Source organism: Procambarus clarkii, chromosome 18 (genome assembly GCF_040958095.1).
Source record: "Procambarus clarkii isolate CNS0578487 chromosome 18, FALCON_Pclarkii_2.0, whole genome shotgun sequence".
Lineage (NCBI taxonomy): Eukaryota > Metazoa > Arthropoda > Malacostraca > Decapoda > Cambaridae > Procambarus > Procambarus clarkii.
Window position 1 is genome coordinate 12,832,522 of NC_091167.1, and position 21,943 is coordinate 12,854,464.

At 47.7% G+C, this 21,943-nt stretch overlaps 1 protein-coding gene across 9 annotated transcripts in view; it reads right to left on the reverse strand.

Moving 5' to 3' along the window:
• Positions 1–484: 484 nt before the first annotated feature.
• The window catches only part of LOC123750762 (uncharacterized), a 387,264-nt gene continuing 365,805 nt past the window's right edge, over positions 485–21,943 (reverse strand). For 2 of the 9 annotated variants that reach the window (XM_069326268.1, XM_069326265.1), the window contains 2 exons: positions 5,265–5,351; positions 503–1,455 (listed from right to left, as the gene is read on the reverse strand). In XM_069326268.1, the coding sequence (XP_069182369.1) occupies positions 1,387–1,455; positions 5,265–5,351 (156 nt within the window). In that variant the 3' untranslated portion in view covers positions 503–1,386. Of the gene's footprint in view, positions 1,456–2,866; positions 5,352–21,943 lie in introns of those variants that run through there. The other 7 variants (XM_069326269.1, XM_045732871.2, XM_069326267.1 and 4 more) reach the window with 6 other exon arrangements.

The following is a 21,943-nucleotide window of genomic DNA, read 5'->3' on the forward strand; positions in this document are numbered from 1 at the left end:
AATCAAGGGACCCAGAATGTGGAATGACCTTCCCAATCAATTAAAGACTGTACCTCTCTCAACCAGTTCAAGATTAAAACTAAGCACTGGCTAATTAATTCCCTGTAACCTACCTTACCCCTATAATGTCAACCCATGTCTGTTATTTGTTGCAACCCATCCTCCAAATTGACAGTACGATTTAATACTAAGTGTAATAAGTACACTTTCTTACTGTCATAAACAGTGCATAATTGCACTTATGGGGCTGTTACATATACCCAACCCCATCCCCCGATTTAGTTCTCGTTTTCTGTTAAGACACTTAGAATTTTAGAATGAAGTTTTCAACTTTATTTTGAAATACACAAGTTTTAAATATTAGGAATTTCTTTTTCAGGTTTATTAAACAATATAGATTTTATACAAAATTTTAAAATATCCTGAGTTACTTTACAATTTATTGACATATTTTAGTTTTTGTATTAGTTTTATAAAACTGTAATATCAATATAGCTATAGGTTAAGTACTAATTGTAATTAAGAAGCAATAAAATTATTGCTGGATAAGGGATTATCTACAAGGCAGAAAAGGTCAACTATTACCAGGGATACATGTCTGAGGAACGGATGTTTCAGTTAGGTACCCCCCAAAGGGGAGTTTTAAGTCCCACCTTATTCAATGTATTAATGAACAGATTAGCATCAGAGATGTATCCTCCAGGGGTCACGACAATTATATATGCTGATGACATTCTTATACAAGGCACTTCTGGGAACAAAATTCAAACTGCTCTTAACATACTTGGTACAACCTGTCACAAGTTAGGCTTAGTTATACGTAAATGCAGACAAAACCAAATATGAGTATAGGAAACAAAGAAATATAACACTCTAAATGGTGTGGAACTGAGCCGTGTTCAGAAGTACAAGTATCTGGGCATGTATGTTGGATACACATATGAGAGTAAAAATGCTGAAATAAATCAAATCAGCACCTTATGTAAAGCCCGTCTGCATCCTCTAAAAGCACTGGCTTTTTCTGGTAAAGGTGTTGGGGTACCTATCTTGCGGATGTTGTACATAAGCACTGTTCGGTCCCTGATAGACTATGCAGCACCCGTTTTGTCTTACACAGGCCAAGGCAGAATTCAAAAAATAGAGCTGATACAGAATGAGGCTATGAGGATTATTCTTGGATGTCAAAGAAATGCAATGATTGAAATAATGAGAATGGAATTAAATTTACAGTGTGTGTGATAGAGTCTGTGACATTAACGCTAGAGTATCTATTCGTTTCATGAGGAGAAAAGGAGGGGATAAGCTGTTTCAGAGCGTTCAGACCTGCTTGAGTGACGTACACACTTCCAGGAAACTGAGAGAGACACGTTACACGAGGGGACTAGCTCATGACCTCAGGGAATACGATGTACTTGACTGCTGTAAACCCTCTCGACAGTGTAATAGGTCTGCTCCCTGGAAAGTACAGAAAATAGACGTTGAAATTGTACCCATTAAGGTGAAAAAGATTCATCATGAACCGGGACAATTACAGTGTTTCTATGGAAGCATGATATCTCGGTTACCAAGAGGCAACAGTTTACATGTATATTGTGTCGGGTCGGTGGCGGAGGATGGCAGGGCCGAGTGTGGTGTCCTAATAAGGGAATATACTGAGTTTGGGACTGTGGACAGGATAATTGAACTCCGACTTAGTAATTATATATCATCCACACAAGCTGAACTGCAGGCCATTCTGGCGTGTTTGGAGGAAGTACGTCATGACGACAAAAATGTTTTTGTGTTTGTCGATAGCCGAGGAGCACTTGATTCCTTAAACAGTCGAAACCCAGTTTTCATGTCCATAGTTGAGGATTGTAAGAAAAGGATAACTAAGATACAGCTGAAAGGTCATTGTGAAATTCATGTGGATTCCATCTCATGTTGGAATAGTGCTCAACGAGGTGGCGGATGACTTGGCCAAACGTGCCACTTCAAAACCACAAGTTGACATTGAATGTGATTTCACAATGAGACAAATAAGAAGCAAAATCAGAAATATTCAGGCACAGGCAGAAGTGGAGAGGAGAGATATAATGTATGAGAGAAGTCAAACCATGCAACACTACATGTATGTGAGTCAAAACACCCATTTCACTTATGGTAAAAGGAGAAATGCTTGGAGTGACTGTGTACATGTGGCTTAGGCTTGGGTACAAATATTACTGGGAATATGGGATAGGTGTTCATGATAATGACACAAAGTGTAAACTATGTGGTATGTTAAGGTCTCACACCCTTGCCCATTATGTTCTTGATTGTCCCTTGATTAATGTATATAGAAACACTGAGATAAGGACTGTTCCTGAACAAATAGCCTGGATGTGTCACAACAGAAAGGTTGATGATATTCTTGAGAGATATAAGAATTTTGCACCAAGACTGTAATTTTTTGTTGAATTATCTGCATGTCTCTTGCAAATTGTCTATACAGTATACCTAGGTCATAAAAGTATTTGTGTGTACGTCTGATACCATACTACTTGTGAAGGAGGAAATGTAGATGTTTATCTCTGAGAATGTTTGGTAATATGTTTATTGTATGTGATGTGTGTATATGTATGTATTAACACGATGTACTGAATGGGGCGAGAATAGCTTGAGCTACCTCATCCCTTTGTGTGTATTTTACATCAATAAACTTATTTCAATTCAAGGTATTCCTACTGGTATCCCTTAGTCCTGGTCAGTAAGCACTTGTGATGGCCTTAACCCTCCAGAGGTTAATTAGCATCACGCCCAACACCAAACTATGAACTAATTTGTATGATAGTACTGTTATAAACAATAATCAACTACAAATACAATGGTTAAATAAAATACTAAATACATTATAATTTTATTAATGTAAATTTGCTGTAAAGTAATGTACAGAGTGAGCACTTGGTGTTGGCACCATGCCTTGTCCTAGACTTGAAAATTTAATACAAAATCTAAACTTCTTTTTTAAACAAATGATATAGTTGAGCTACAGGAATACATTGTGAAATGGCAACATATGATGCTATTTTAGCTTATTATCAGTCTGACTTAATACAAGAACAAATCCACATGGCCATGATGAGGGTTCAAACCTACGTCTGGGATGATCCCCAGATGCGTATTATAAGTAAAGTATATGAAACATCACTATATTTTGCAGTAATTACAACTCACATGAAGAAATCTGTAAAGTAAGTGATTATCAAAAGCAGGCACTAAGCCGGGAAGGCTATGTGGCACCATCAAATGTGCAGAATAATCAGAGGGTGCTAAATATCACTAAGGGTGCCAATATGAGAACAGAAATGCATAAGGCGAACGATATCAAAAGTATCCGATTCAACAAGAATTCTATCGAGGGACAAGTGACCGCGAGGGACAGTCGGAAAGCAAGACACGCGCTCATCCTGGAAGGCAGGACATTCAACAAGGATATGCATGTCTGTAAGGGGAACAACACAATGTGGACACTAAGGAGTAATAACCCTGCCAATGGGCAAGGATGGAGGAATGAACTGGGTAAAAGTCAGAATAACTAATACTTTTACGAGAGATGGGACAACTGAGGATAGCTTCCTTACCGGCAGCGTCTGCATGCTCATTTAAAGAGATATGGCTGGGAACCCAGCAAAATTCTACCGACTTAAATTTACTGGATATAAGAAACAGCCAATGTTGAATCTCAATGACCACCGGATGGACTGGATGAAAGGACTCCAGAGCCATGAGGGCACTACGAAAGTCAACTACAACCACAAAAGAGGACTGACAGCGAGAAAGCAGGAGACGAAGAGCATAGAGAATAGCATAAAGTTCTGCCGTGAAGATGCTAGGCTCCGGAGATAGGAGACACCCATAAGTGTGGTTAGGAAAACAACAGAGTAGCTTACACCGTCTGCAGACTTAGACCCATTGGTGAAGATGGAAATGGAGAGGGAGTGTGAAGAAAAGTGTTCAAGGAAAAGGGATTTCAGAACTGGAGGAAGCTTTAGTGATGTGGGTCAGGTATGTACAAAATTTTGGAAGGGGCACCCTTCACAGGGGCAAGGATGGAACAATACGAGGAGAAATATTGGTAATACTAATATTAACAAAATCTGAAGCTCCTTAAAAATTCATAAAAGTCAGTACTGGGAATAAATAAATAAATACCACCACTAACATCAGTACGGTACAGTACATTGTTAAAAATGAACTTTAAAATTTCATGTGTAAACTGTAAAGTATTCCTTTCCCTGTTAAAATATTTTGTTTATTCTTCCACTGTAGTGTATGAATTCAATACTAAGCAACAGCAACTCGCCTGTTAACCATTAAAATTATCGTAGAAATCCATCATACACCGAAATAAAATTCTTGAGTCGAGCTAAAGAAAAAGTCACAGTAACACACAACCTTTTTTGATGTTACCTAAAGAAAATTAGGTCTTAAACTACAAAAAATATATAAGATGACTAGCCTACATCTGCTCACTGTTGTAAACACTACAAAATCATCTCATAAACTTGAAATAGTTGGCAAACTCAAACATTAAATTTTATGCTCTATAATAATGCATCAAAATCATAAAGAGTTCAACAATAATCTGCAAATTAATCAAACATATTTACTGTATTAATACAGCATTAAAATATATGCGTTATATGAAAAAATAATGAATGGCAACAAACATAAATGTAAGCCTGTCTCACCAGCCCTGAACTTGTTGCTTCCCATGACTGCTTGGAGACACCATTCAGCTAGTGGAACCAAATGAGCAACATTGCTATTCAAACTTATGCAAAATGTAGATTGTTATTTGATGACCACATTGCACGCTAGGTTTATAGAATAAAGTGCCTTGCAACAAGGCTCATCAAAACAAAGACTAAAAGTGGAATAAAATTTAAATCAGATGAAGGCTTCAATACCACTAATTTGGTCCTCTGTACGTTCAATATTCAAGCATCAAGTCCCTAAAATTAAACCAAAATATTAAAATTAATAAAAATGTTATGTATGATTAACTAACCAACTATTGAATCAAGTGTAAATGATGACTGAAGACTCGGATAAAACATAGTATAATGTATTACAGTACAGTAATATAATAAGACTGTCTATTTTGTGGAATGAAGGGAATGTACATCACAAATAATTAAAAGCTATTTTAAGTTCAAGGAAAGTTAAGGTCATGAATTGAAAATATGTAAAAGTAAATCATTAAAAATGAAAAAATAACAATACTACAAAATTATCTTTACCCGTATTGCCCTCATCCTCAACATAACAAACGTAATATCCTCAGCCTTTTTCTCAGCAACATTCAGGTTTTCTTGAAGTTTTTTTACCTGTGAAGAACAAAACTGTTAAATCTTGTTTTAAATACATCGAGACAAAAAAGGACACAAAAGGCTAAATATAAATTGGATACAATTAAAAAAAAAACATTGAATGTAATGAAACGCTATTTTCTGGGCGAGTCCCCAGAAGCTTCCCGGAGCAATCCAGGCTGATATGGATATCCCTAACTATCTTGCATCAATGTGGGTGGAGTTCTAAGCCTACCAAGGACCACGAGCCAAAACCTGGCCCCCTCACAGAGGCATGAGGAGCAATGGCCCATAGAAATGAACATGTGATGTGGAGTATTCTATATCTGCCATTGACCGGGACAGGTACCCAGAAAGGCAAACGCCACAAAACAAACCCCTATTCTGGTTAAAACAACAAAAAACGCCAACAAGTGGACAGAACTCCCCAAGAGAAAAACGAGCAAATAAGCATGACGTCACTGGAGCCGCATGTCTGCACAGCTCCCCCCATCCCCGGGAGGGGGAAGGGGGAGCCCCAGACCCTCGTGCTGGCAATCCACCTCTCAGTTCTGAGACTGGATATCAAAAACGCAAAAAACCGCCGACCAGAGGGAGCAAGGATTGCCAGGGAGCCTACGGGACCCACCCAGAAAATGGCGCTTCATTACATTCAACGCTAGTTTCTAAGGGAGCCCCTATGGCTCCCCGGAGCTACTTCACCAAAGACAACATAAGAAAAGGGGACTTACCCAGGAAGCGGTTGGTGCTCTACTCCTCAACTTGAAGTCGAGACAACAGGCTGTAACCGCCGGCCCAAAGCAACACAGGTCCGACTGGGCCCAGGAACGTTAAACGAGGTAGTGTGCAGCCAGGACCCTGTTCGACTGCCAAAAACCCCGTGCCCAAATATCAGCCAAGACATATTGCTAAAGACAGCAGCAAGAGCAGCAAACTTATGAACGTCATGGGCACAGGGATAAACCGCAGGCTGGCTGGATTTAATTACCTTGCGCACAACCTGAGAGACCTGAACCCATGAACTGGGATAAAGGGAAACCGGATCAACCCAAAGCACGTCCCCGGACACAGAAGCCATAACATGCAGATAACGGCGGATGGCCTCAACTGGACACAACACATAGTGAACCCCTGGCCTGACGAACCAAGCATCAACAACCCAAGGACACCTCCGGAAAGCAGCAGTCTCATTTTTGCCAGAAAAGAAGGAGATGGCTGCAGACGAACATACCTATGACCACGACTAAGAGCAAAAACCTCTGCGCTGGAGAAGAGAACGAAGCTCCGACACCCGACCCCCAGAGGCTAATCCCAACAGAAAAAGAGCCTTAGCAAAACAATCCTGAACTGAAGGGGCCACAACCAACTGAGGAGAAGAAAGATAGGAACACTCTGTCCAATGACCAGGATGCTTCAGGCGGCACATGAGCAGGCCGGAGGTGAAACAACGCACGAGACAACTTGCAAAATGGTGCAGAACTAATATCGATACTGAAAGCAAGCTACAGCTGAACCAGATGGGACTTCCTCCAGTTCACCAGGAACCCCAACCCAGCGAGCTGGGAAAGCATCAAATCCCTGGCGAGCAGACCCGCAGATCGACTGGGAGCACAAACCAGCCAGTCATCGAGGCAAGCCAACACCCGAACACCTAACAGACACGGATGGGCCACCACGACCTGGATAAGGCACGCCAGGTGCCAGATTCAAGCCGAATGGAAGGCAACGAAAGTGGTAACTCTGACGCCCAACAACAAAATCCGAGCCAGTCACGGAACTGCAGATGAATAGTGACATGCCAATACGCGTCCTTGAGGTCCAGGGACACCATCCAAGCAATCGGCTCCAACAGAAGCCGGACCTGGGACAGAGTGGTCATCCGAAACGAGGGACAAAAAACCCACGGGTTCAGACGGGACAAGTCCAGAATGAACCGCAGGTTCGCAGTCCCGTTTCGGAACTGGGAACAGGAAAGAAGCCCACCTGAGAGACGTTGTCGTTTCGACCACGCCCAAGCGCATCCACTCCAAGATAATCTGACAGAGCGCAGGAGACGAAGCCTGCCCTGTCAGCCCCGAACCCCCCAGAGGAGTAGGAGCCTCCCAACGCTACTGCAGGCCGAGAGAAACGACCCGAAAAGCCCACAAATCGTGAGACCAGGCGTAAGCAAACAGGGCAAGCCTCCTCCCCACCGACCCGTCAATGGGGCAAACCGCAAAAGGGCCGCTGCCCCTTATGAGAACCCGACCTGCACACACAGCGAACATCGCGCCGACCAGGCACAGTCAGGACTGCAAGCGGCACCAGCACCGAAACCGACCCCAACGAATGGAACTGCGAGCCCTGGCACGACCTTGCCGGGAAAGAACCCCTAGGTTCCCCCGGAGCACCAACAATTTAGACATAGTGGAAGAAGCCGCCTGAATATAACAATTTAGACAATTTAGACAAGTGGAAGAAGCCGCCTGAATATAACCTGAAAAACACAGAGGCCTGAAAAAGCAGAGGACAAAAGGGGGAAGACAAACGAAGAACCAGGGCCCAAGTGGATTTCAAGGAGGAAGCAAGAACAGCCTGTCGACAAGCGAAATGCGCAGCGAAAAACCGCAGCAAAACCTCTTACAGGATCGGCGCAAACAGCTTCAAAAGAGCAGACAACGCACGAACAGCCGAGACTAAGGCGCCAGACCCAGGAACGGCCCAAGCGCCTCAACATCCTTCGCAATTCAATCTGAAGACAGCTCCAGGAAGGAAAAGAAATCCAGGACCGAAGCCAAGAAGCCACAAGCGCTTAAGTACTCAGCTACAAGTGCAGCCGACAGGGAAGGAACCTGCACATGAAGCTGAATCGCACCAATATCCCGCAAAAGGGCAGGAGTGAAAAGGCACTCATTAGGATGCGCAAGATTGCCCCCAGGTAAACCTGAACCACTATCAACGCTTCGCGCCACTCAAACGTGCGGGTCTGACAGAACGAGTCCTAAGCATCCAACGAAAACAAGAGGCAGTCTGCAAGCCAGGATGACCCCGGAACCTCATAACTCACCCAGTAAGGACATGATGATTCAAACCTGAATGAAGAAGGATCCATTATGGAGGCATACTCTGGGTCACGCAGGACCCAAGAGGTAAGCTGCAATGGCTGACCGCACCTCAGGCGGCGAGATATGGGAAGCCAAAAACCTCCAGAAAGACGGAACCAAAGAATCCGCAGGGACACGGACCCGAACTCGGGGAGGAGCAGAACCCAAGTTCAAATTGTACACAGAGGGCACAGAGGGGGGGGGGGGGGGAAAGAACCCCTACTCAGAAGGACGAAAAATCCAGGCGGGGTCCAATGGAGCCCAAGGCCTCCAAGTCAGCTCCTCCCCAACTCCGGGAACCTCCAGTCTGGCCCGGGGGCCAAGTCGTTTTCCAAAGCCCCGACCTCACAAGGAAAGGCCAGGGCAGCCGATAGAGTCAGAAGGGAAGGGGCCCACTGGTCAGACCCCGGAACAACGGCAGGAGGAACAGACTTTAATGCCTCCTCAGATACCCTGGTTGGGGTTCCCCAAAACTGCCTGAATCTCAGAAACCTCTAAACCCTGCCCCGACCCCGAAGCAGGAAGTGGGGGGGGGGGGGGGGATGACCAAATGAACCACCGAAGAGAAACCCCCTTGTGGTTGGGAACATTCTATGTCTGCTATCGACCGGGATAGGCACCCAGAAAGATAGGCACCCCAAAACAAACCCCCTATTCTGGTGAAAATATTGCTACTGAAAGCCAAACGAGTGGACAGAACGCCCCAAACAAAATTATCAAACCAGCATGACGTCATCACGTCACCGCAACACCGTCTGCACAACCCCCCTCCCAGGGAGGGGGAAGGGGGAGCCCCAGACCCTCCATGCCGGCGATCCAACTGGCAGTTCTTAGGCTGGATGTCAAAATACGCCGCCGACCGGAGGGAGGGAGGGATGCCAGGCAGCCTCCGGGACTCACCCAGAAAATGGTGTTTCATTACATTCAACACTGGTTTTCTGGGGAGAGCCCCATCGGCTCCCTGGAGCTACCTCACCACAGATAAAAAAAATAGGAAAGGATCCAGGAGGCGGACGCCATGCGCCCTAACCTAAAAAACCAAGACCACAGACGAAACAAAAACCCTGCGGACCCAAACCCCCAAACAGGAACGAGGGAAGAAGGGAACGCGAACAACCAAAATGCATCCATGACCCCAGAGGCCAAGACACGCAGAGAACAGCCAAAAAAATGCAACCGAACAAAAAAGGAAGCGCCCCCCCCCCCTGGCGCGACCAACCAAGCAGCAACCCAAAGATCAAAATGAGAAGAAAATAGATCACCCAGGCCAACGACCAGGACGGCACCAGAACTCGAGCAGGCCGGAGGTGAAACAATGCCCAGGACAGCAAGCGGAACGGAGCAGAAGGAACCGCAACACCAAACGCAAGCAGGAACAGCTCCGCCAGCACCACCCAATACGAGGTGACAGGACACAGACTTAGACGACAGTCCTGGAACAACCCCAAAGGGAAGATAAGCCAACCCTATCAGAGACCGAAGGACCCTTCGCAGTGATAGGAAAACCGGAAGGACCATCAGGAAAACCACACACCGTCCCCCCTGAGACGACACACGCAGGTGGGCGATCAACAACAAACCCACCAGTGCCGACACAAACGACGAGAAACTAGCACCACGAACGAAAGCTTAAAATGCGAATAAAAAAACAGCGACCCCGCAACCCAAAAAAGCAACATAACCAGCACCAGCAGGGAAGAATGACACACACGTCCCCGAGGCATCCAAGAGGAGAACTACGCAGGACTTGAACCGCAGGAAAGCAAACATACCCGGTCCGGAAAAGGAACAAAAAAACCGGAGCCAGGACCGAAACCCAGCTACCGGTTCCAAGAAAAGGAACCAGTAAGGCAGGAGCGGCGGACTGAAAGTCCACAATCCCCCCACAGACGGTGCAACACCGAAGCCTGCAGTAAGTCATGAAGAAATATCGTAGGAACTCGGTACCAAAATAGAACACCGAAGAAGTCCAAAAGCAAGGAACTGAACATGGACAGAGACCCACCAGAGCACCCAACATCAGGATAGTCAAGAAGCACCAACCCAGATACACAGACAAGTGTAGCATAGGAGGAAAAACGGAAATAGGCAAAGAAAAACGGAAATAGGCAAGGAAAACCCCGAATACGGACCAAGGAGCGGCCGGGAAGTAATGCACACGACCAACCACAAAATGTGTAGTGGAGGGCATACATACCCGAGGGACCTCATGGACAGCAGGGGTGCAGCCAGGCACCAAAGATAGGCAAGGAATGAGTGTCCAGATAGGGAAAAAAACCAGGTGCCGACAACAAAACCAAAAGCACCGAAATGCGGGGCAGAGGACAACAAAGAACAAGATACATGGACAAAGTTAAGTCACTGAAGACACACGCAAGGTGACCAAACACAACACCACACCAAACACCCCTGTTAGGAGCCATCGACGCAACCCCACCAAGTGGGGATAGAGTAAACAAGGAGCAGTGACCAAGGGTGGCACATGCCACCCTTATGGCACGTTTTGTACACTAAACAAGGGGTAAAAATTGGAGAAGTGTAGATTTAGGAAAGACTTGAGAAAATACTGGTATAGTAACCGGTTCGTTGATTTATGGAACCAAATACCGCGTAACATCGTGGAGGTGGGGTCCCACGATTGTGTCAAGCGTGGGTTGGACATGTATATAAGTGGGATTGGGTGGTAATAAAGAGGAGCTGCCTCGTATGGGCCAAGAAGCCTCTGCAGTTCCTTTGTCCTTATGTTCGTATGCACAAGGGGACACAGGAGGAAGCTGAGTACCCAAAGGAGCCACAGCCATGAAAAAAAACCTGATCAATGTCACGGGAGATAGGAAATAGAAAGCACTAGGAAGCTACGTGGTGGAGGCAGACTCCACCCACAGGAGCAAACGTAGATAAGACAGAGCCCAGGAGGCTCAGGAAACTGCACAACCATCGACCGACAGGAGAGAGGTGGGGCCAAAGAGCCAGAGCTCAACCCCCACAAGCACAACTAGGCAAGTACCCCACCAAAAGTCGAGAACCAGCATCTGGCCGAAAGAGGCGCCAGACATGACAATCACACCTGCAGAGCAGACACACGACCGTGCCTCAACACAGGCGAGCCAAGTAATATACCAGGAGCATTGCCAGTGGTGCGCTCGAATGCCATGCATACTAGAGGCAGTAGGCATTGTACGTATCGTTACCTGAATAAAAGTCGAAAGTCTAAGGAGAAATATGTCCAGAGGCGCGCACCCTGCAGAAGACGAGGCGCAGTACAGAAGGGGGAGGAGGAGGCGCCACTCCGAGCCATCCCACACCAGGAAGCAGAGGAAGAATGAAATGATGCCCCCATATATAAAATCCAGAACACCCCAGCATCCAGAGAGCTACGACTGGAGGGAGAAAATGAGAAAGCCGTAAAAAACCGTGAGAAACGACACGAACACACGAGCATACCGTCCATAAACAAAATGCACACACTGGCCCCAGTGCGCGAGGTATGAAACGCACCACCCGTCCACCGGGTGGTGTGGCTAGTACAGCGGGTGGACACAAATCGTACACACACAATGTACAGACACATTGTATACATACATCGGACAAACACCAGGAAGGCGTATGTAACGAAAACAAGGAACGGCAAAACTGGAAGTAGAGACTACGCGAAAACAAAACAAGGTGAAACCGAAGCGGAAGACAGAGGATGAAAGGTAACCAACGAGCCCGACAAAAGACCAGAGGGAAACCACATCGGAAGTCAACAGACGTTCCAATAATATTGGAAGGTACGAAGAGACGCGTGAACCAACGAGAACCACGACAAGCAAGCACAAACGCACGGAGGGAGATATGGACAAAAATAAATCCCTGAACAAGGGACACACAGGGATCCCGATACGAAGAGAACAGTATCGCGACATAAGTGCGAAAAGGGTAAGGAAAAGGTGGTGAAACACCCCCAGGAACGACGGGACTAACGAACCCGAAGTAACACAGAACCGAACCCAGGGAGGGGCATACCCGAAGCCAACAAGAACACAGAGGGGGAAGTAACAACCCCACTCTGAGGAACTGCCAGCCCCTTATCAAGGGTACAAAGATCCAAGAGGGGCAACCGGGGTCAAGGCCCCACAAAGGCAACCCATCCCCAACCCCAGGAACCTCCATGGCAAGACCCGGGGCCGAGCCGCATCCCCAAAGCCCCAGCTTGACAAGGAAAAGCCGAGGCAGCCGTAAAAACACTAAGGAAGGGAGCCCACTGGTCAGACCCTTACAGCACGGGTGGAGGAACCGACTTGAATGTCTCCGCCGCCGCCCGGAAGAGGAAATCCCCCGAGATCGCCCGTGTCTCGGCCCAACCAGATCCCTCTCCAAACCCCGAAACCCACCTATGGTTTGGAGCCGGAAGCAAGGGAGGAAGTGTGCAGAACAGAAGGGAAAGGATGAGGAGAGGAAGGAGCCAGAGCTGAAGCGACCCCCACCCCCAAGTCCGAGCCTCAACAACCAAAATGGGGTAGCCTTGGGGCATCCGGGACCGCAAGCAACCTACACCTAGCAGGCAATGCCCCAGCCGCCTGCACCCGTTTATCATGACCCATGATCTGGGTGAACAAGACCACGTACCAACAACACCTGTCGCACGACTCTGGGTCAAAAGAAACAATGGCCCAACAGGCAGCATGGCGGAGGCACAACCAGTGAGTGTCACCCGGAGACAAGAGGACAGAACAACCGTCAAACTCGCAGGACACGAGGGGGGACTCCGGGGACACACCCATAGGACCATGGAGCCCCCGTGGGGTTTCCCAGAGCCCTTAGTCTTGGGTACAAGCTAAGGGAAGCCCAGGCAGGGTACCGCGAACTGGCGCCCAAGTCTACAAAACAAACTTCTAAAAACTGAACCCTCGGGACGTGTCCACTCACGGGGGTCAAGCGGGGAGTACCACCAACAGAAAATACCGAAATAACACATAGAACAGTAAAGGGGGACCATAAAGGCAGACCCCCCCCCACCAGGCAAAAACAAAAACAAAAGAAAAACCCCGCAAGAGGACAACGTACCCAGGCGGAACAGAGCCGGACGCTGTTATGGTGAAAACTAGCTGTGCAGTACCCCGCGCCCCTACCAGTGACGAAAACTATCACCTACCCAGAGACAAACCAGGGCAACAAAACCCTAGCCGACTCCAAGGGCGGCCCAGTACCGAGCAGAAAAGGACACAGCGGAGGTAGAACCCAAGGTGACTTGTGGAAGGTGGCCTCAAGCCCCAAGGGCAGTACTTACAGGGCACCTAGGGAAGAAAGCTCTAGGCACATGCAGCCCGAGTACTGTGGAATCTCACTCCTGGCTCACACCCCACCGGTAGAGACAGTCCCACCACAAGGCACAGAACTGAAACAAAAACCGGAGCCAGAGGCACTCGACCGGCCAGTAATTCCATCAGCCAAGAGCTGCCAGTTGAATCGCCGGCGAGGAGGGTCTGGGGTTCCCCCTTTCCCCCTCCCGGGAGGGGGTGGGGGGGGGTTACGCAAATGGTATCGCGGTGACGTGATGAAGTCATGCTAGTTTGATAATTTTGTTTGGGGAGTTCTGTCCACTTGTTCGGCTTTCGGTAGCAAAATTTTCACCAGAATAGTAGTTTGTTTTGGGGCGCCTACCTTTCTGGGTGCCAATCCCGGTCGATGGCAGACATAGAATGCTCCCAACCACAAGGGGGTTTCTATAGGCCATTGCTCTTCGTGCCTCTCTGAGGGGGGCCAGGTTCTGGCTCGTGGTCCCCATGTAACACCACTCTAATGTAACACCACTATAATGGAACACCACTATAATGGATACTAAACTAATAATGTAAACATTACTTATCCTGAAACACTTCCCCATCGGTTGCACTTGGTAACACTGTTATGAGCTGACATATGATGGTTACACCGGAACTAAAAGGTACACTGCCAACAAGGAAATGCTAACACAGGATTAAATACGCTGCCACCATCTGCCTTTGACCATGGAGACTATATCAAGCAACGAGGCAAGAAACATTGCTTGACTTGGAGAGTACTTTCTATGACTGTCATTAATTATGAAAATGGTTGTCAGCCACTATATCCAAAAGGCTAAGAGGATTCAACAATTCACACAGACGGGAAATTTAACATGAGTTTATTGAGACCAAAATTATGTCAATCACCACTTATAAATCCTACTCTAACACTGGCAAAAAGTTAAGAAATTTGGACATGGAACAAAACCTCAGAGATCACACACATTACCTTAAGACCTCTGTCTCTCCCTCTGTCACCTCCCGATGTTCTCCACAGCCCTCTCTGGACCCCAGTGTCCGGTACTCTGTTCTTAAATCTCTACAGGAACAATATTGTGACGATAATCTCCTTCAAGAGATTGAGCCTGCTCTTCCCTCCACAATTACGTCGTTGGAATTATATAAAACTACTAGGGAAGAATGTCCAACAACAACACCAGCAAGGCTTGCCAGAGCGCAAAACGTTGCAGCCAGAGTCACCTGTTCGGACTCAAACCGCCAAACTACTTGTTGATCGCTACCGGCCCCGCTGATTGGTCGCCGGTCTGGCTGCACCTGCACTCGCCCCCCCATACTACTTGATGTCTGGGGTCGCCACGACCTCAGACCTCAGAATGTTCAGTGCTTTCGTAGTTATCACTCCTCCCAGCTAGACGTTAGCGTGTACTGAGAGAGGTGATAGCTTAAAGCCAATATTCCAGCACCTTCCCAATTATTTCTGTGTTGCACTTCTTGTTATTTTATCTTAACGTAACTTCTCATTGTGTCATTTAATTATTCTTATTATTTTGATTGATTGATTTTATTATAAGAATTTGTTTGTGCATTTTATTCATGTTTTATTTCTTTAACGTAATTAAAATTTCATTGTTAAAGTTTACTTGTGTTTTGTGTGTCTTCTCCTTACCTTACCACAGACGAAGTTCCAGTTTTTCTATTTTTTTTTATAACTATGTGACGAGGCCATACCCCTAGCCTTAAACAGCCGAACACCAACGCGTTACCGTCACAATATATATACCCCAAAAGGGGGGAGGGGAGATTTACTGTTGCTACCTAGATCAGAAATGCTAGGGGGGTCGGGCCACACGTGCACAAACACTTAAACAATATTTCAATAAGCTTGTTTGACATTCACCATACACTCTTCAAGAGAGGAGTTATTAATTACGTGTGTGACTGACCTCTGACCTGGCCAAAAGGGGGAGATCCATGGATGTTTACACATAAGAATCTGGGGTCTAATTCCCTTGCAATGTTTGACCAGAGTATCATGAAATATTACATACTTGAAACTATGCTGACTAAGACTAACCCAGGAATTTTTTTAATCAACATACAAGATAATCCAGAGGTCATCTGGGCTGACCTCTTGGAGAAGGCTTCCCTGGGTGTGAACTCTAAGGGGGGGGGGGGTCCTGGGTGTTACAGCTCCCTTTCCCCGGAGTTAAGACAAAATCGGGTGTATGATAATTAAGCCCAATTTTGTCTTATCCTAACTCATCCAAAATACCACAACTAACCCTAAAAGAAAAAAAAATTGCCAGTGACATAATGATAAAAGTAAGCTAACTAAATTAACATGATGCAAAGTACATGAGACAGAGGTCTTAAGGTAATGTGTGTGATCTCTGAGGTTTTGTTCCATGTCCAAATTTCTTAACTTTTTGCCAGTGTTAGAGTAGGATTTATAAGTGGTGATTGACATAATTTTGGTCTCAATAAACTCATGTTAAATTTCCCGTCTGTGTGAATTGTTGAATCCTCTTAGCCTTTTGGATATAGTGGCTGACAACCATTTTCATAATTGACAGTCATAGAAAGTACTCTCCAAGTCAAGCAATGTTTCTTGCCTCGTTGCTTGATATAGTCTCAGCGGTCAAAGGCAGATGGTGGCAGCGTATTTAATCCTGTGTTAGCCTTTCCTTGTTGGCAGTGTACCTTTTAGTTCCGGTGTAACCATCATATGTCAGCTCATAACAGTGTTACCAAGTGCAACCGATGGGGAAGTGTTACTCAGGATAAGTAGTGTTTACATTATTAGTTTAGTATCCATTATAGTGGTGTTCCATTATAGTGGTGTTACACCCAGTAGGCAAGAACTCCTAGCACTTTGATGCCAGAAAGTTATACATATTCATTCAACCTGGATAGCTCCAGGGAGCCGACAGGGCTTCCCCCAGAAACAATGAGTGTCATCCTGGGACAAGGGGACAGAGCAACCCTCAAACTCGCACAAAGTGAGAGGGGACGCAGGGGTCTCCTCCATCGGACCCGAGTGCCCCCGGCAGAGCACCTAGACTGGGTCTGCTAAGGATATATCCAAGGCAGGGTACTTCTAACAGACCAAAACCAAACCACCAGGAGAACACTATAGTGCCCAGGTGAACACTACAGAGCCCAGAAGAACACTATAGCGCCCAGGAGAATACTACAGCGCCAAGGAGAGCACAATAGCACCCAGGAGAGCACTATAACACCTAAGAGAACACTATAGCGCCCAGGTGAACACTACAGTGCCCAGGAGAACACTACAGTGCCCAGGAGAAAACTATAGAGCCCAGAACACTATAGATCCCAGGAGAACACTACAGTGCCCAGGAGAACACTATAGCACCCAGGAGAACACTACAGCACCCAGGAGAGCACCATAGCACCCAGGAGAGCACAATAGCGCCTAAGAGAACACTATAGCGCCCAGGTGAACACTATAGCACCCAGGAGAGCACAATAGCGCCTAAGAGAACACTATAGCGCCTAAGAGAACACTATAGCACCCAGGTGAACACTACAGCGCCCAGGTGAACACTACAGCGCCCAGGTGAACACTACAGCGCCCAGGTGAACACTACAGCACCCAGGTGAACACTACAGCGCCCAGGTGAACACTACAGCGCCCAGGTGAACACTACAGCGCCCAGGTGAACACTACAGCGCCCAGGTGAACACTACAGCGCCCAGGTGAACATACAGCGCCCAGGTGAACATACAGCGCCCAGGTGAACATACAGCGCCCAGAAGAGCACTATAGAGCCCAGGATAACACTATAGATCCCAGGAGAACACTATAGCACCCAAGAGAACACTACAGAGCACAGGAGAACATTATAGAGCCCAGGAGAACACTATGTTCTCCTTGAACACCCAGGAGAATCCTGAAGAGGAAGCTGGCAACACATCAACCAGCGATCGCGAGAGCGGCATGTTATAGAAACCACCAGGAAACCCGGGTTCCCCTCAACAGCAGCCGATAGTGGAACTGCAGCTGGAGCAAGGGCACGGGAGAAGAAGAAAGGGAAGCAGTCCGAGACTCTCAAACAAGGCCCAGCCAGGTTTGAACCTTGGATGGAACCAACTGAAACTTCCTCCAGTTCACCAGAAACCCAAACCTGTCGAGTTGGGAAAGAGCCAGATCCCTGGCTAGCAGACATGCAAACTGGCTGGGAGCCCCCACTAATCAGTCGTCGAGGTAGGCCAAGACCCAAAGACCTAGCAGATGAAGGCGAGCTACCACAACGAAAGTCAAGCGTGTGAAAATGTCAGGTCCTGGATTCAGCCAGAAAGGAAGACTATGAAAGTGGTAAGCTAGTCATCCCACCAGAAAACCAAACCAATCCCTGAACCCATATGAATAGGGACATGCCAACATGCATCCTTGAGGTCCAGGGAAATTATCCAAGAAAGCCAGCCGCCCCCACATCGTCCCATTGAAGAGGCAACCTGCAAAAGGCCCAATGAGAGCCCGACTTTCGTGCAGACCGAACTTCGCGGCAAACAGATGAAGACGACAGGGCAGAAGTCACTTCTGACCCGGTTGCAGGCACCACAGGCATACCTCGACTAAGCTCGAACCTTAGTCCTACCTTTTCGGAAGGGCTGTGACTGGCCGTCCCAGATTCGGACACAAGTCCGAATTAGGACGGCAACTAGCTAAAGCGACTGTCAAAACTGAATCACACTGTCCTCCATAAACAGTAGAGGACAAAATGACAAAGCAGACAGGTGAGCTAGGGCCCAAGCTGAATCCAACATCATGAGGAAACACAAGAGCGAAGAGGCACTCATTGAGGAACTCAAAAGAGAGTTCCCCAATGATTTACCCTAAATGCTGTGTGTGTGTTAGTGGCTTTGCAAGAATGTAAAAATATCACTACTGTAATCGCACCAACCCATTGTACCTTCTCGTAAATAACCAGCGTTGAATGTAATAAAATGCCATTTCCTGGGTGAGACATGGAGGGTTCCCAGGAACTATACCGGGCTGATGTGTATATGTTAGACCATGGCAACAGTCAATCGAAAAAGTTCTAGGCCTACTGGGGACCAGCGCCAGCACCTGGCCCCCTCAGAGAGGCACGAGGAGCAATGGCCTATAGACACCCACGTGTAATTGGAAGCAGTCTATATCTGCCATCTACCAGGTCAGGCACCCAGAAAGGTAGGAATTCTGAAACAAACTACAGTTGGTTAAAAATTGCAAACCGAAATTCGAACTAGCAAGCAGTTCGAAAATCGAACCCCAATCGAAAACAAGCAAACAAGCATGATGTCACCATAGCCGCTGTCTGCGCAACTCCCCCTTCCCTGGGAGGGGGAAGGGGGGGAGGGGTCCCAGACCTCCTGCACCAGCTACTCAACCCCAGTTCACAGGCTGTTGTGTTTGTTGGCGGTCGATTGACTTTGGCTCCATCCTTTTGAGCAGTGTTGTCCATAGCGGTGTTGTTGTTCTTTCTGTGTGGTGGTATGCGAGCTAGGAGTAACACAAGAGTACTGGGGCTGCATGTGACTAGGTGCCCAGTAAGTACTGCCCTTGTGGTTTTAAGTTATCTTCCATAGACCGTTCAGGAAATTACTTCTGTGTGGTTCTTTTGCTCGGTGACTGCCCGCCCTTGGGGTTCAGCTGGAGTTGTTCTTACTCCTGTTTGACCTTGGGTAGGAGGTAGTATCTTCACTGGCTGTTGCACAAGGTATTGTGCAGCTGTCTGATATACTCAGATACCGGTTCTGTTCCCCTGGAGACATTGTGTTTTTGTGGGGTTTTCCTTTTTTGTTTTATTTTGTTTTGCCTGTTGTGGGTCTGCCTGGTCTGCCTGGTCTGACTGGAGGACCACTTGCATGATTTTGGTAGCCCTCCACTAGATCCCACGTGATTGCACGTCACAGGGGTTCAGCTTTTAGTTTGTTTGCTTGGTACCACTAGGATAACCGGTTAGCAGTACTTTGCCTAGGCTTCCTTTAACAGTCAGTCTAAGGGTCCTAGAAACCCCCCGTTGGGCCTCATTGGTCCGATGGAGGAGACCTCCGAGTCCTACCTCGCTTCATGCGAGTTTGTAGGTTGCTCTGTCCCCTTGTCTCCGGGGATAAAGACTCACCATCTTAGCCTCCGCTCTGCTGCCTGTTGGGTCAATGACACTTTTGACCTGGAGTCCTGCAAGTGGTGTTCCTTGTTTGTACTCCAATTCACCCAGTCCACTGATATTAATATTCAGGTGCAGGCAGCTTCAGCGTTGCATGCGAAGGTTGCTCGGTTAGGTTGCTGCAACGTACGAGGTTAGTTGTCTTTCCGGATGTCCCGCTTTGGTTATAGGGATTCTAGACTTAGGGGGTGTTAGTTGCCTTGACTTTAGTTTCACCACACCCCCTTGGCCTTCCCTGCTGTGGTTCTTCCTGCTCCCCCCCCCCACCACCCCCACCCTTGCTCCCAAACATCTGAGGGTTTCGGAGTCGGGGCATGGGTTTTCTTGGTAGTGAGACTTAGGCGGCTTCAGGGACTGCCCCTTCCAGACTGGTGGCGAAGGCATTGGAGTCTGTCCCTCCTGCTGGGGCTTTTGGGTCACGCCAGCGGGCCCCCTTCATCCCTGCTTTTCCAGTGGACTCTGCTTTTTCTCCAGAGGCAGAGGGTTTGGAGGACAGCTCTGCCCCGGGTCCTGACGTGGAACATCCTGGGGCTGGGGAGGAGTTGACTTTGGTCTGACCCCACTTGGGTGTTGGTATCCTCAGTGTAGGGCTTGTTGCTACAGGGGGGAGGGGTTTTTCTATTCCACCTCCTGTTAGAGTTTAACATGAATTCGACTCCTCAGCGAGTTCAGTTCTGGGTTCCCTTGGGTTCCTCGGTTCCCTCCTTCCAGAGGTTTTCGGCTTCCCACATCCACCGAGGGAGGTGCGGGAGGCCCTTGAGGCTTACCTCCTGCAAAACCCGGATTACGCCTCGATAATGGATTCTGCTTCTTTTGAGTTTGGTTCCTCTTTCCCTTACTGGGTGCGTTACGAGGTGCCGGAGTCTTCCTGGCTGGTGGGCTACCCTTTCATTTTGTTGGGGGGCATGGCATTTGTTCTGTCGGACCCACACACTTGAGTGGGGGGAGTTAACTACGGTTGTTCAGGTTTTCCTGGGAAGCAAGTTTGAGCACCCAATGCGTGCTTGTTCACCCCTGTGCTTCCTCGTGATATCGGCCAGGAACAGCTTCATGTGCAGGTTCCCTTCCTTTTGGCCTCCGCGGTGGCCGATGATTTGCGCACCTGTGGACATTTGGCTTTAGTCTTGCACTTCTTTTCCCTGCTGGAGCTGTCTTCAGACTGGTTCGAGGAGGATGTGGAAGAGCTAGGTTCCAGGCCTGCATCCGGTGCAGTTGCCTCGGTGGCTCAGGCATTGGCTGCCTTGTTGAAGTTGTGTGCGCTGATTCTGAAGAAAGTGGGGTCTGTTTTTTGCTTCACACGTCGCGTGCCGGCAGGCGGTGCTCGTCCACTCTTTGAAATCCGCTTGGGCCCTGGCTCTTAGATTTTTGTTCCCTTTTTGTCTGTTGCTGTTTGCAGAGTCTGCCGTGGTGCATTTTCTGCAGGTGACTTTGTCTAGTTGCCTGCCTATGTAGGACTTGTTGGTTCTCCAGGGGAAGGGGGGGGGGGTGGTATTCCTGCACAAAAGGATCGTGCCAGGACTCGGGGGTTCCTTCGATCGTCGTAAGCCAGTTGTGCCAGATATGGGGCCTGCCCCTCCAGCGGAGTCATCGGCATCTGGTCAGCGCAGTGATTGCTCTGAACATTGGTCGGGCTCTCGTAGGGGTTGTCGGCATTTTCCCCCTGACCTCTACCCAGTGGAGGTCACAAAAATGGAAACAACGTGAACCCAATAAAGGGAAACCAAGACGAACAGGGGGGGATCTCTTCCCCTCCCGCTCAACCAGCATGAAACAAAACTGCTGGAGAGGAGTCTTACTTTTGTGATAAGCCTGCTGGCATGCAAGATACGACAAGACACCATTGATGACCTCGGCAACAGCTTGGAAAACAGTATCAACCAAGTCTGGAGCAACCTCCAGCTGGAGCAAGGTAAGTTACAATGGGCAACCCCAAAAACTAAACTCTCCCTCTCTTTCAGGTACCTCCACCCAAGAGAATCGAAACCACAACTGAGTTACAACATGGTGGGACTGAGGACAGTGATTCAGAACCTAAAGGAAGACCTTGGATGGGACACAGAGCGCAGACACAACTGCGACCT